Source organism: Gastrolobium bilobum, unplaced genomic scaffold (genome assembly GCF_033153095.1).
Source record: "Gastrolobium bilobum isolate Gb01-03AN ecotype WA unplaced genomic scaffold, APGP_CSIRO_Gbil_v1 utg6815, whole genome shotgun sequence".
NCBI lineage: Eukaryota > Viridiplantae > Streptophyta > Magnoliopsida > Fabales > Fabaceae > Gastrolobium > Gastrolobium bilobum.
Genome location: NW_026899262.1, coordinates 379,891 through 395,616, shown reverse-complemented (window position 1 = coordinate 395,616; position 15,726 = coordinate 379,891). Strand labels below are relative to the sequence as shown.

General features: G+C 30.9%; 2 protein-coding genes across 2 annotated transcripts; one reads left to right on the top strand and one right to left on the bottom strand.

The window, feature by feature from the left end:
- Window positions 1-4,909: 4,909 nt before the first annotated feature.
- On the bottom strand, window positions 4,910-8,302 carry LOC133288983 (probable polygalacturonase). The gene is made up of 5 exons (XM_061486829.1): window positions 7,967-8,302; window positions 6,782-6,902; window positions 6,337-6,511; window positions 6,047-6,117; window positions 4,910-5,621 (listed from the first exon to the last, which is right to left on the bottom strand). The coding sequence occupies exons 1-5, from the start codon at window positions 8,300-8,302 to the stop codon at window positions 4,984-4,986; spliced, it is 1,341 nt and encodes a 446-aa protein (XP_061342813.1). The 3' UTR covers window positions 4,910-4,983.
- A 4,866-nt stretch (window positions 8,303-13,168) lies between these two features.
- On the top strand, window positions 13,169-13,528 carry LOC133288959 (non-specific lipid-transfer protein A-like). Its single transcript, XM_061486801.1, has one exon. The coding sequence runs from the start codon at window positions 13,169-13,171 to the stop codon at window positions 13,526-13,528; it is 360 nt and encodes a 119-aa protein (XP_061342785.1).
- Window positions 13,529-15,726: the final 2,198 nt, after the last annotated feature.

Here is a 15,726-nt window from a genome sequence, read left to right as displayed (position 1 = left end):
GTAAACACCTTTTTTAGTCTCTGTCAATATCTACGAAGTCCTTTTTAGTCCCTGACAATAAAAAAGAACCAAATTGGTCCCTGAAATTACAAAAAAAGGGCCATGTTAGTCCTTATGTCAACTCCTAAATATGTAGAGTGGCCCTTTTCTTGTACTTTCAGGACCAATTTGATCTTTTTTTATTGCCAGGAACTGAAAAGGACTTCGTAGATATTGCCAGGGACTAAAAATGGTGTTTACTCTTAAATTAATGTTTCCACAATCATTATTAATATGGTTAATTTTATTTTTACTTAAATTGAGAAATCATTTAATGACGAAAATATAACATCAAATTATTATTTGGGTTCATTTTTTTTAAATGAATTATAAGATTTAAGAAATCTAAGATAATCTACAAATTAAGACATTTTTTTAGTGAAAAACATTTATGTTAATTTAATTATCAATTTAAATATAGAAAAATATTTATCTTTTAAAAAATACAGAGTTATATCATTTTAAATGAGAGAAAGGCACAAATTAATATTTTTTTTTAAATTTAAATTAAAAAATCATCTATTTTCTTTCATCATTATTTTTTATTACTTATGTCTTTCTATAACACTACTCTATATTTTTTAAAAAGACAAACATGAAACCTTAAAATATATCTACTTTTATGTTGTGTTTCCTTATCGATAAGTTTGTCTTTTTCGAAAATACTTTTTTTTATTGATAATTATTCTACTAATCTAATTTAAGTATATAGATCTATGCTGAATTCCAGTCTCCAGCAGGACTCATCTTTAAAGATTTTAAGGGGATGCAACTCGATGTTGTTGAGAAAATTCATGGTATAATTCAATTATCATAATGGTAGCTTTTTATATTTAGACTTTGCATTTAATGATCTAAATCTAAAATTATTCTAGATGGATGCAACTTGATGTTAGTTGGGAAAAATTAAGGTATAATTTATATTTTGGCTTTTCATTTACTTATCCTTTACTATAATCTTTTTATTAATTATATATTCAAAGTAGTTTTATTTAATTTTATACAAATAACATTTATTTGTTAAAATTACGGATAAGCCGATAAGGGGATTGCTAACCTTATCCTATTTCTTTTTTCAATTGAAGAAGGTTAATATTTTGATTTTGGAAAAAAATATTTTTACAAAACTTTTCATATTAAAGATATTTTAGTAATTTATAATGATCAAACTTAATAAAAAATATCAATAAGATTCTAATTAAATAGAAGAATTTGACTATTTAAATTGAGTAAACAAAGGAAAAATATCTAGAAAAAATAATTATTTATAAAAAATACATTTACAGAAAATATTCATGAAATGGTAATAATTTATAATTTATTTTAGTAATTAATGAATATAATAAAATTTTTACTTACTTTTAATGATTTCAAATTTTCATTAAAAATCAATTATTGTAACATATTTTCAAATAAAGTTTAATAGTTAAAATTTAATGAGTAGAATTTAAATTTATATTCTCTATTCATTAAAAGTGAATTCAATTATTCTCTTTCTTCATTAGAAATAATATTTTCTATTCTCTTTCTCTACAAAATGAGCTATTTTTAACTATTAAACCAAAACAAAATTAAATGTTAAATCTTAATTTAACAAGTTTGAATGACTAATATACCATTAAGTTAATTTTTTAAAATGAAATATATGGGACTTTTCTCTGTCCAAAACAAAAAGACAGATATTGTTAACATCTTTATGTTGAAAAAGAAGTTGAAGGAATTTACCAATCCCCTTCTGAGAATTTAAACATAAATTGTTTTATTTCATAATTTTTTTACCAAAAACAAATTTACAAAATTGAAGTAATTTAAAATCAAGTTTGCAAACTCTAATTAAAATGCACGCGTTCGGTTTAGAAAGCTTCAAATCATTATTAAGACCAATACTTATTCCATCTAACTTTTGTCCGAATTATAATTTTATATTTTGAACAAAAAAACCAAATAAGTAATTAGTGAATGTGACCTTGGCTACCAAATGATTATTCTCCATTTTTTATTTTTGACATTAAAATATTATTCTAGTTACGGCATTGACATAAAAGAACAACTTAAAACGGCATTAAGTATGATAAAAAAAATGGCATTAAGCAATAATGAAATCGATTATAATATTTGATATACTTCAAGTAAGATTATTGTTATTTCTTAAATAACATGTAAATGAAATTAAGGCCACTTTTGGCTGAGAGTTAATATAGGCACTGAACAAATACAAAATCGGCTCGCCAATATATATTGGGTCAAATCACGTATGATTGAGATGTGGATGATTTTCTTTGTCTTGGGTTTGGAATTGTTGTTGAGGATCAGTATGTTTTTGTCCTTTGCTTGTGCGATGAGTCCGGAGTACCTGCAAAGACACTCTGATGCTAAGTCAGTATCAGAGACAGGTGTATGTATGTTCTTAATGAAAATAGATAGATGTACTTGAGCATGTACCCTTCGCTTATATAGCGGTTCTGATGCCGCCTTCACAAGGCGGTATGGCTTCTGATTGGTCATGTTTGGGCTACAGGTCAGGCTAAGACCTAAGTAGCCTTATCTATTCTTAGTGTCAAGCTATCTTGATAGAGTCGCGGCGAGCTGGCGCTTTCCTCTGTTTATTAGTTCAAAGGCGCAGTGAGCTTGTCTTTGTTCTTAAGTTAGCTTCCTTATCTCTGAATCTTATACCAAAGGGCGGTTTCATGCGTGATGTGGGCATCGCGTCTTGTCATGTGCGCGATGTAGACCATCGCGCTTAATTATGGACCCTTCATGAGTTTTGGGCTTCTTTATATGTTATTGGGCCTCTAATGGGCCTACTATATTTTATCGGCACATTATTTAACAAAATATAAAATAAAATATAGTCTTCCTGTCGTGTAAGGACGAATACAGACACCTCCATTAATTTTAATCATTTCCAGCGTTTAGAGAACTATTATAACTTAAAAGAGGTGCAGTAATTTATTTAAAGTGATAGAGTAGTTTTTATCTCTTTACATTTAGAGAACTATTATAACTTCTCTCGCTTAATGAAAAATTCAGTGGAAATTTATTATATTCTTGTCCTTGATTTTTGAATTAGTCAGTTGATAATTTTTTATATTAAAAACTATTAAATATAGGATATATTATATTTATAACTTATTTTTACTTACAACTTTTTACCATCATTTTCTTATATCAAAATTAAATTAATGGTTAAAAAAAACATCAAGTGAAAATCCTTGATCTAATTTTGCTCTAGAAAATATATTATAAACAAAAATATAATCTTCCTCATTAAATATTATGCATCAATTTGTATTTGTCTCAACTAGCTGCGTAATATTTTCCATAAAATCAACACAACCTTACAATTTAATCTCTCTTGCAAATAATATTATAAGGGCCCGAGATCGGGATTGATTACTTGGGTCTCGTTTTGGTCTTTGAATATTCTTGAGCAATGGTTGTTGCAGCAGAATGAGAGGTGAACATTAAAAAAAAAAAAAAAAAACACTTCAACGCTTAAAAAAAATGTAAAAATATAGGATGTTTTATATATTACCCTGTCATCCTAAATAAAAATAATAATATAAAATTTTCACAAAAGGAGAATATATTTGTTAAGTATGGCTCATACTTCGCATGCTGATGAGAGTCCTAATTATCGGGGTCAGCAAAAAGGCAACTGGAATTCCGCTCCTAGGTGAGCGGGCGGGGTCCGGGAGGCAGCGCCCTTAGGCCCGTAGAAGCTAGGTACTGTTGTGGGCCTCTGTTTTATTGTAATTTTCTTAACAGTTTGAGCTTGGGCCCATGAATAGCTGTTATTAGGATTTTGTAATCCAATTTATATTTGCCTTGTAAACCGAAAGACTTGTAACGAGTGACGGTAAGGTGAATATAGTACAAACAAGCTGGACGTAACCTAAATTGGGTGAATCAGAATAAATCGCTTTGTCTATTCTCTCTCTTTTTCTTTTCCGTTTTCGATTTGTGTGTTATCAAGTATTACATTGCCCATTAGCTATTTTCTTGATATGGATCTTGGACTTGTCCAATCCAAACTCCAGTCTAAAATAGATGTATAGTTAGCTGAAGGTATTGTACTATTGTCTATTGCCCTTTCAATTTTTTTCTAATTTTATAGTGAAATGATTCGTTTACAAAAAAAATTTACAAACTTCTACAAATTATATTATGTATTCTTGAAAAAATATAGTGTAACTTAGTGTTCTCCTGAGAGTAAATAGTGTAATTTGTAAAAATTTGTAAATAAAAAATTTGTAAATATAACTCTCCTCAATTGTTGGTTTAAATTTCACACTGATACGTTGCGTTTTTTTAAAAGATAAACACAAGGTTAAATGGCATTGACTTCGTTTAAGATATTATTTTAAAAAATTAAACCATCCTAAAACATTAGCATTTCATTTTCTTAAAAAATCTAAAAATACATTGAATACTTTCAAAAATCCTGAAATAATAACTAAATTTCTTTTATTTATATGTTAAATAATGATTTTTTTAGAACGATGATATTCATCATGATCGGTTACCGTATCAATCTGTTTACAAATTGCAAATGCACGTATCATTTATTTCAACAGTAGAAAAACAATTTAAAAGGAAAAGCTACCTGCAAAAGGAAAATCACTTTAATTTGTTATTTACTTTTCGTGTGTCTTGCCATGAAAAGTACTCACAACATTCAGCATGTTATTGTTTTTTAATTAATTTAATTGATATACATAGTTAATGAAAGAAAAATTGAAATTGATATTACATAATATTTTGACAATTTATTATTTATTATATTTATTTAAAAGGATCCTAAACATGCATGAATAAATTTTATTATCATATCATATAATTTTTAAAAGGAATGATTTATTGCCTTTCATTATGATAAACAAACAAAAGAAGGACTTAGTTACCATTATCAATACTTGAAGAGTGGAAAAACCTCCATCAATATCAGGAGTAATTGACACATGATCCAGGCTGGTGGCTGATCAGCTCAGAACATGGCCATGGACTAACCTGATGAGAAACTCCAAACACATCAGAACACTGCCAAGGGGGAGTTCTAGGTCCTGTCATTCCATGAAGGTTGATGTCAGAGAGGCAAATCTCAGTGATAGGGGAATTTCTCAATCCTTGTATCAGGCCTGCTTGCAAAACCTTCACACCCCACACATTCTTAATTGTGATACCCCTCACAACTGGGAGAGCATTAGGGTCATATTTGTCATCAGGATGGTCCCCAACATTACCTGAAATCTTTATTCCCTTCCTTGCTTCCTCCATATACACATCAGACACAGTTATATTCAATATATACCCTCCTCTGCCACTGTTAGTCTTAATGTGAATACCAATTCCCATGTTTTTAAGGTTGATGTGTTCAGCAAGTACATTCTGTACCCCGCCAGAAGCTTCACTGCCAACAGCAATCCCAGCAAATGGAGATGATCCACTCACACGCCGGATGGTGATATCAGAGCTAGGGCGACCATAAGCAATCCCATATTCATCCCATCCACTCTTCACAGCCACGAGATCATCTCCAGTAGATATGTACGAGTCCTCTATGCAGACATTTGAACTTGAATCTGCATGAATGAATTATATAGATGAATGGATAAACAGGGATTCTTTTACTTTTCAACCATGAGATGGCTGTGGTTTATGCCCAGAATCTACAACTTTAAAGTGTTGGTCTAACAATAAAACAAGGAAACAACAGTTACAGAACTTATATCTTGGGAAGATACTTGTTAGTTCTCAAGTCACTGACTACATTTTGCGAAATCAATATTTGTTATTACCATACTTTTTCATCACAGCTTGTCTCCAGTATGAAACAAGGCACTGTTGTTGGCTTAGAAAGGAAAAAGTACAACAACCAATACGCAAAACTTCAAATAAAATAAATAACGAGGTCAGTTAGCTGCATAGCATAGTATTTAGCTAATTGTTAAATCTACTTCACAATTTGCACAAGATATGGCATATTTAGACAGTACTTACTACTTACCTGGATCGATACCATCAGTATTAGGAGAGTCATGTGGAGCCAGAATTGTGACAAATCGAACAACAACATTACTGCAAAGAAGTAAGACAATTTGGAATCAGATTTCAGGACGACAGCTAGTTGCAAGAAACAAAGTAACAAGAATATAAAAAATCAGTGCAAATTTAACTATAAATGTTTTCCCACAATCACGGTAAAACAATGTTACCAAAGAAAAAGTCTATCTATCTATAGTAAAATAGTCTTTGATAAATATTAAATTCCTCATACAAGTTATATTTGACATATACCTGCAGTAAACTGGGTGTATATTCCAGAAGGGAGAATTCTTGAAGATCACATTTGAAAGAATAATATCTCTGGAGTTCACAAATTCAACAAGGTTTGGTCTGGTAAACTGAAGAGTTCTCTGCCTCCACATGTTCCACCACACATCTCCTTGACCATCAATCGTCCCATTCTCACCTATGAAAATATGAGTGTCAGTGTGAGAGAGAAAGGGTTTAGTTTTGACATGAAAGCCTGTAGCCTTACAATGTAATAAGAAACTTGCAGTATGTGACTACGTAATATAAAGCTTTTCCAGCATGTGATTTTCTTTCTTCTTTTTTTCCCTAAAAAATAATATTTTAGATTTCATTCTTTATATAGTTATAATTTACTATCATTATATTTTAGAAACTCTGTGGTCTGGTATAAACTACAAAATCAGCACAAATATTAGTAGATACACACCTGTGATTACCACATCCTGAACTCCATCTCCATGTATAAAGCTCATATACCTTCCACCAGGTAGCTCCCTTCCTCTTCCATAAGATGGCAAGGGTGCAATTAAAGGCCAATTCGATGAATCCTAAGGAATCAAGAGAGGAAAAGCATTAAAAAGTTTAGTAAAAGAGAGTTCATTGTTCATCTTACCCTTTTAATCTATATACACGGCGTTTTTATCCATTTCTACTAAGGACCATTTCTAGCTACGTTTTAACACGTTTTTACACTGCATTTTTATCGTTTCTATGTTTTTACGTTTTTTAACTAGTTTTAGACAACAATGGTTTAAAACATTACAGTAACGCCATAAACTGAAAAAATATAATAAAAGAATTACACTATTTTGGGGGTTGACTGTCTTCAGCCAAATAACATGAATATAACAAGACCATAATCTATAGCAAACTATGAGTAGCAAGAAAATCGGTAGTGTTAATGATTATCAGATCATTGACAACATGGTGCCTTTCATTTTAAATTGATTTAAAATAATTATTAAATCAATTTAGCATACATATAATAAATTAATAACCACCGGTTGAGATAGTGTTGTTCAAACAACTGAATAATATTTACGCGGTATAATAAGTCAATATCCCACTTCCACTTGATTATCAAAGAAGACGACAATAAATCATATGATAGAGCTATAAAAGTTAAGCACATGCTGCCATGCAGTGATGCATAACAGAGATCCAACCAATATTTTACATCCATTCATCCTGGGACCCACCATAGATTGTGGAGATTGTTCGATTCCCACGATCCATTACAATCATCTATAGTCCATACTCCATACATTACCACACATCTGATGTACAATTTCATGTTCCCCACTTGGCAGTTTGTGAAGAGTTTGCAAGAAGTAAGAACATTTTTTTTTGCATAGCAATAGAAAATCTTATGGCACTTACTAAATGATTATTTATAAATTAAAACAATAAATAGTTACATACTTATAAAAAAATAGTTATTTGTAATAAATGATTATTTTTATTTCTTTAATCATTCTCCAAACGACACACGTCATAAAGATCCTTTTTAAGTAATTAGAGAATATTAAATGCTGAATCAGTATACTCTCAGATCGCGGTTAACAAAAATCCAAAAATTAACTAACTTAAAACATAGGAAATGTACGTTTACCTGTGTGGCTTTGATAACAGCACCTGCAGTGAGGAAAAGGGTCATGTGTGAGGTGAGATTGAAAGGTTCTGTTAAGTAAACCCCTGGAGGGACGTAAAGGAGCGTGCCTCCTTCCCTTGACAAGTGCTGAATCCTATAAACGGCTTCACGAAATGCTTTGGTGTTGAGGGTGCGGCCATCACCTACGGCACCGAAGTCCGTTACGGAAATGTTGTTGGTGCGATACTTGAACGGCACTATGTTGGAGCAGGTTACCACTTCGGCCTCACCACAAAACCACCAACAAGAGTTGATGAAGAAGGACACCAAGGTTAACGTTGAGAATCTGAGGAGCATTTTGTCCTTAACTCAGATTCGGAGAAACGAACCAATGTTAAACCGATGCAATAGGAGAAAAAGGGTAGGGCCACTTGCTTTTATACACTGTACGTTAGTTGGTAAAGCATTAAAGCGCTGTTTACCTTCCCACCAGTGAAAGTTGTGAATGTGTGGATGCGAGGGATAGTATCACAGGCCATATGAATTAGATTTTTTGAACTTATTGTGTATCGCGCTTTTTAATTTAAACTTATTTGTCTAAGGTCATCTACTAACTTCAAATTTAAAATGATAATTGATTTTTTCTTTCTTTTCCTTTTTATCTGAAAATTTTAAATACTTAATATTATTTAAAGTTACTCATGGAATATTATAATAATTACGAAAGAATCTCAATTATTATAAATTTAATATTGTTTTTATTTAATAATTAATGATAATAAATTTAAAACTTTTAAATTTATGAAAATTTCAAAAATCAAACTTATAACTATTTACAATATTAATTATTATTTTATCAAATAAATTTAATGATAATTTTTAAAATAATAATAATAACTTTATTTTATGATTTTATTTATTATATAATTAATTTATTTATATTACTAATTAATATTTACATTAATTAAGGAAACAAAAATACAAGCCAAAATCGATCCTCATGAGATGATGCTGGCGACCTGGCGTGATCACTAGCAAGAAGATTGTGATAAGTGAAAAAAAAGAAAAGAATTTCAGTTCAATTCACGTATGTTATTTTCTTTGGAGGAGTTTTCAGATAGTCAGCTCAAAGAGTTAATAGTTAATGTTTGTGAAAATATTGAGAGGAACTAATTTGTCTTAATAAAATAATTAAGATTAGATTAACAAACAAACAAAAAAAAGCTCTTGGTGAGAGTATTTTTAATGCTGATGTCGTATCTAATAATGAATATCATTCAAAAATAGGTTATTGTATCTATTTTTTTCATATCTAATTTATTTATCACTTTTTAATATTATTAGATCAGATTTTCAACTAGACTTTATTATTTTGTATCTAAAGATATTAAAGAGTGGTCAACAAGATAAGTATAAAAATAAATAAATAAAATAACATATCCCTATTATTCAACATAAAACACCGTAGTCTAAAAATCATTAGCGACGGTTATTTATTTTTCTCTTTTCCAGTATTGATGCTGTAACGTGTCAGTGCTAATTAGGGGTGAAAGTGGGCTGGGCTGGGCCAAGTTTTATCCCGAAAAGCCCAAGCCTACGCCAAAAAATTTTAATTTGACCTGGCCCAGGCCTAATACGAGTCTAACTGTTAGCCTGACTTGGCCCGTTTATAAAAAAACAAATGGCCTCGCCCAGCCTGTTAGCATGTTAATTTTTAACTTTCAAGCATAACCATGAATCAACTTTACAAAATACTAAAATTCTGTTGCTAAACCAAAAATCATAATTTTAACGTCCAAACAGAATCATGAATCACAACAAACTCATACAATATGTATTTAAGTCATTTTCAAAAGCAAAATACTCAAACTAAATAACATATATTTCATCAGATTCAACAAACAAATTCATACTATGTAAATTAAAATTATTACATGAATCCAACAAACACATTATGATGCTTGTAGTAAGTATAATCTCTCCCAAAAATCTTTTAATATATTCATATACACAATCTAACATGTTGAGATGTTGGTTCTTCCTATATAAGAAATAAAGTCAGATTTTTATTAAAATATAATCGAATATAATTAAGTTATAAATAATTACAATTGATTAAATTTATATCTTTTGCTTTTTTCTTCAAGGCATACTTACTCTATTTTATTTTATTTTAAATAAATAGTAAAGTATAAGCTGGCCTGTATGTTTATAGATCAGGTCTTGTGAAAGTGGGCCTACGGCTTTTTTATTAAACAAGTTTTTTCAAAGCCCAAACTCAACCTATTTTTCAAAATATACTAGATCAGGTCTGACCTGACATAGACCGAACCGTAGGCCAACCCGATCCAATTTCACCTGTAATGCTAATGCTTTTATTTCTATTAGATGAATGTATCAAATAATAAATACGACCGGAAGCCCTTAAAATATTTTCCTCCCTAGGGAATTTAACCTTGGTACTCTGTCTGACTGAATTTGGGTGCATGCGTCTATGATATTTTTTTTTTTTAATTTGTATTAATCAATTTTTTATTATAAAAAACACACATCAATATGGTTCTTTCTTGTTTTTTTTAATCTAAGCTATGAATATTTATAGAATGATGAGCTAATTTGTAAACTAATCAAATACGCATACACACTTATATATATTAAGGGAAGCCGGTGTTTCTACTAATCATTAGGGCCGGTAAAATGGGCTGAGCCCGCTCGGCTGACCCGCCCCGCCCTGCCTGTCAAAAAGATTGGGTTGAGTTTTTTAACCCACCAGCCCGCCCCGCCAAACTCGTCAGCCAGTCGGGCTCGGCCCGCCAAACCCCCCCCCCCCCCCCCCCCCCGTTTTTTTTTATATTACCCAAATCAGATAATATCAAATTATCAAAATATTTTCTTCACACACGCAAACAATCAGGCACCCACTGCCCACTGACCCACATGAAAGTGCTGTACACCAAAAAGTTTTTCTTCGATTCTAGAAATCATTGACATTATTTGCTAATTGCTATTGCTTTTTTCCAGCTGGATCACTATTCTTGTTTGACTGAAAAACACCTCGCTATTTTTGAAAGGATGGTCACTGCTAAATGTAACTAATTTTTATTATTCAAATAGAGTAATGTATTTGAGTTTGATTTTTATTTTGTTCCTTATGGTTTCTCATATATACCCTTAGAATTTTTGTTGGTCTTTCATATGCATGTTAGGATTTTATGCTGATTTTTTTAATGATTTTTTTTATATTTTTAAGAATTTTTTATGCAGAATTTTATATTTTATTTTTATGAATTTTTTTATTTTAGAAGAGTTGGCCCGTAACCCGTCAGCCCACTCATAAAGCGAGCCGGGTTGCTCAATTCAACCCATTTTGTCAAAACGGGGCGGGCAGGCTGGCCCATTTTTCGCAGGCCAGTGACGGAGCGGGGCGGGGCGGGCCAGCCCATATTGCCAGCCCTACTCATCATCGAGTTTCAAAATATTAAGATAAATTTCAATTTGCTCCTTTCAATTAAAATAAAAATATTAAATTAATATTAGGATTAAGTGTTAATTAAATTACCAATGGGAAAAATATAAATTATTAATAATTATTATTTCAAGTGATAAAAAAATTTATTTTCATTAATTAAACATCTCAAGTTTGAGCCTTAACACAAAAAAATGGTCTTATGCGAGCTGCCTTTTAATCTCTTATAATGAATATGACAATCAGTGTTTTAAAACTCGGACCGGTCATTGAACCGGTCGAAGTAATGAGTCACTGGTTCAACCGAATTCAATCGGATTTATTGTTCACATATTAAAAATATAAAAATATTACTCATATTAATAAAAATTCACATAAGAAAACTATCAATGAGCTTCAAAAAATAAATTGATTTTCAATGATAGCAAATATTCTATACATCTAAGCTTCTAGTTCTAGACCATATCCTAATATTGGATTAAAATTGCAATATAAGTTCAATACACCTTTTGTGCTTGACATTATATGGATAAATTAAATCATGATAACAAATACTATACGTGAAATATACACTAAGAAAAAAGTGTCACCGTGATCACGATAACAAATAGTATGCATGAAATATACACTAAAAAAAAGTGTCCACCGTTGAGAAGAGATCATGAGACCTTCAGTGTTTATCACCACTTAACTTCATGAGATCATTATAAGATGCAACTAAATTACATAAACGAATTGCACTGATCTAGAATATCTTATTATTTTCACCTTACTTTTAATCATATTCATCATAAAATATGAATATGATTTAATTCAAGAGTTCTTATCAACAAAAAAAATACCAAAAAAAAATAAATAACCGGTCTAACTCAGGTCACCGAGTTTCGGCCGAGTCAACCGGTCCAATCTGGATTGACTGCGAAGCGGTTCAACTACCCACTCGGACCGAAAAATCCATCGGATCACCGAGTCCGAGTCGACCCGACCGATCTGAGCCGAGTTTTAAAATACTGATGACAATACTTCAACTAAATTAATGAATACGACAATAATCGATGAACCGATTTATGGGTTAAAATTTTCTGATAGTAGAAAATTTTATGATGTTATAGACACATATGTATTAAAAAAAATATTGCATAAAAATTGAATAATTAATGGTAGGAGAAAATAATTTTTCTATAATATGAAAAATATTTTTTTCATATATATATATTTTTTATTTTTTTAAAATCATATATATTAAAAATCTCTAAAGTTTATTGAATGCAAACTTTTTTATCATATTGTATATTTGGGTCGTTACTGCTCATAAGCTACTGTGCTGTCAATACAAGGAAGAGGGATTCGCCACGAAGCACACAGTGTGTTACGAAAATGAAAAAAGCAACTCCTAAGACGGAACAGTTAATAATGTTCTGCGCTCTTTTTCAAGAACAGATTTCGGAAACGCCTGTAACAACCACAAATTCCAACGCCATGACAACTCAAAAGTGAAGAAGCAAAACGAGAGCAAATGAACAAAAATGCAACCCACTTTACCATACCTTGCGGCTAAGTTTAAGTAACTCTCAAACGTAAAAAGAACAAGACGCCAAAATATCACAACCAAAGCTCACGCAATTCAAGCTCTTCCTTCTTTAAACAATCTCCCCACATTTGCAGCTATATATAGAGCATTCCCCTTCAACCCCTGCTTTCATCCACAACAAAATCAAAACACACATATAAGTCTTAGAAATTTGAGTGAGATATCGATGATGAAGAGGGTAGTGGTAGTAGCATTTCCAACTCTGCTAGTACTAGCTTTGTTGGTCCTTACAGTGGAGCCAGGGAAAGCACTCACTTGTCCAGAAGCAGAGACATTAGTGTTTCCGTGTATAGGATACCTGGGTGGTGTCGGTGGTGCTGGACCTTCAGTTGCTTGCTGCGATGGTATCAAAAATCTGAAATCATCGACACCAACAACAAATGAACGACGCGCCGCATGTCAGTGCCTTAAAGATGCAGCTATCCAATTTCCTGCCTTAAGGGATGACTTAGCTGCTTCACTTCCCAAACGATGTGGTGTTGATGTCGGCTTTAACATCACCAAGAACATCGATTGCAACTCGTAATTTAAACATTTCATTAATATTCCATTTACTTTATAGTTTAATTAGTTACTGATACTTTTTTTTTTTTGGCAGCATTCCTTGAGCTCAAGGCTATGAAGAAATAGTATATAAATGGGGATCGATCGACATTTGGAAGTTGCTCTCTTCTCCGGAAAAAATAAATAAATATAGCCTGTCGTATGTTTGTGTTGTAAAAGTTTGATGTTATTAATAATGATTATCTAATATCTATATTTTTCTTATTCATGCATCTTCGTTAGCACAGGGATTAGTCATGGTTAAATAGGTTGCGTTTGCAATCAACTAGCGTTCGAATCAGATGTTTAATTATTCTAGCCTGACTCAAAAGACGCGCGTAATCACAATTTGAACGTGTAATCATTTATGGGGTAACACACAAAAATAAAATAAGTAGAAACTATTAAGGAGAAGAGAAAATAAATAAATAAATGGTCTTTATCTCATGTATATCCCCATAATTTATATACATATATCATACATTCATATGTTCATTTACTATTAAATTAACCCTTTAAGTTTAAGAAGTCGTGATTAAATTTGCATATGATCGGTATAATCAAAACAGGAAGAAAAAAAAAAAAATCACATGAGGGAGCAGCGGAGCACTATAGTGAATGATTACAAATTGTGATGCCTAAATGGAAGTAAATGCTACTGTATACATATCATCTTATTGCGATTTCGTATTAATTACGCGACTGCATTTTTATGGTATATTTAAATGGTGTTATTAATCTCATGTTAAAGGAGATAAGTTATCTCATGTCATAAAAACAAAACTGTGGGCCCACTATTTTTAAAAAATAAAAAAGCTTATAGGTCCCACCTTTTTATTAGTGTAGAAGAGATAACTTATCTTCTTTAACATAAGAAAATATTTTCCCATATTTAAATCTCCATTTACATCAAAAGGAATTATATTATTATATTGTATTTAAAAATGAGTAATGTTGTATATATAGTAAAAAAAAATACTGTGTTGAGTTATAATTTATTAAAATTTGAAAATAATTGTTGGATGAATCAAAGTGGTAAGATCATCATTCATTCAAGAAGTAAGACAACAATTTAATTTAAAAAAAAAATTAAAATTCTGGTCCTTATACTTTTTATTCCTTTGTGTGTTGATCTTTATAATTTTTTTATATTGGTCCTTATCTATATAAGGCACGTCTGGACACGTTGCACCTCCCTTTGGTGTGCCATGAATTCAATGATATAGGGAATATATTTATCTAACTTCTGTTGGGAGAAGCTTTCCTAAAACACTCTGATTGTTATTGGGCAAGAGGAAGAGCTTGATTTGAACAAAAAAGCTTCCCATTTGACTTGTGATATTTGCATGTGAGAAAAACTCAGAAGTCAGAACGAACCATTCTCAACATTGTGGGTTGATTTTACTGCCCCAGTTGCAAGTTTGATTTTGCCAAACACTAGGTATGCTCTATTGCTTATAATTGCTTCATTTTCGTTTAAGTTCTCAAATTCCTTTGACTATACATTGTTGACTAACAATGAAGAAGACCCACCTTGCGCACGTGATTAGCATACGGTCTCTCTCTCTAGCTATATATGCGCTTTTTGACTTCAGAAGGAACAATAAATGATAAAATAAACAAATATTTAAGATTTCAGATGTAGTATAAGAAATCATATTTGACTATATTACTTATTAGATAGTGACTTAACCGAACATGAATGGAAATTTATTAATATAGTTATTATAATTTAAAATTAATTATGATGATTTCAAAATTTATGATAAACAAGTTAATTTTTTTTTTTTTTTGTAATAACAAGTTAAAATTTTAGAATTCAAATAAACTTTTTAAAAAAATATTATTAAGTTAAAAACAAATAATTAACATTAAAGTATTGATTTATCGCTTATTAAGTGAGGGAACTAGCTAGCCTATTTGGACTAGATTGCTATAATTATAAATTTGGCGAATCTGGATCCTCTCATGTAAAAATTCACATAACCATGTCATGTTGGGAATCATAACTATATAAAGATGGATCAATGATAATAAAAAAAGAGATAGAAAAATATATTAAAATAGATAGTTACGAAATCATAACCGTTGATTTACCTTTGTATGATTGTAATCTTCCTACGTGACTATATTATGTTTTTTTCCACGTGAGAAGATCTATTTCCAAATTTAACAGATTTA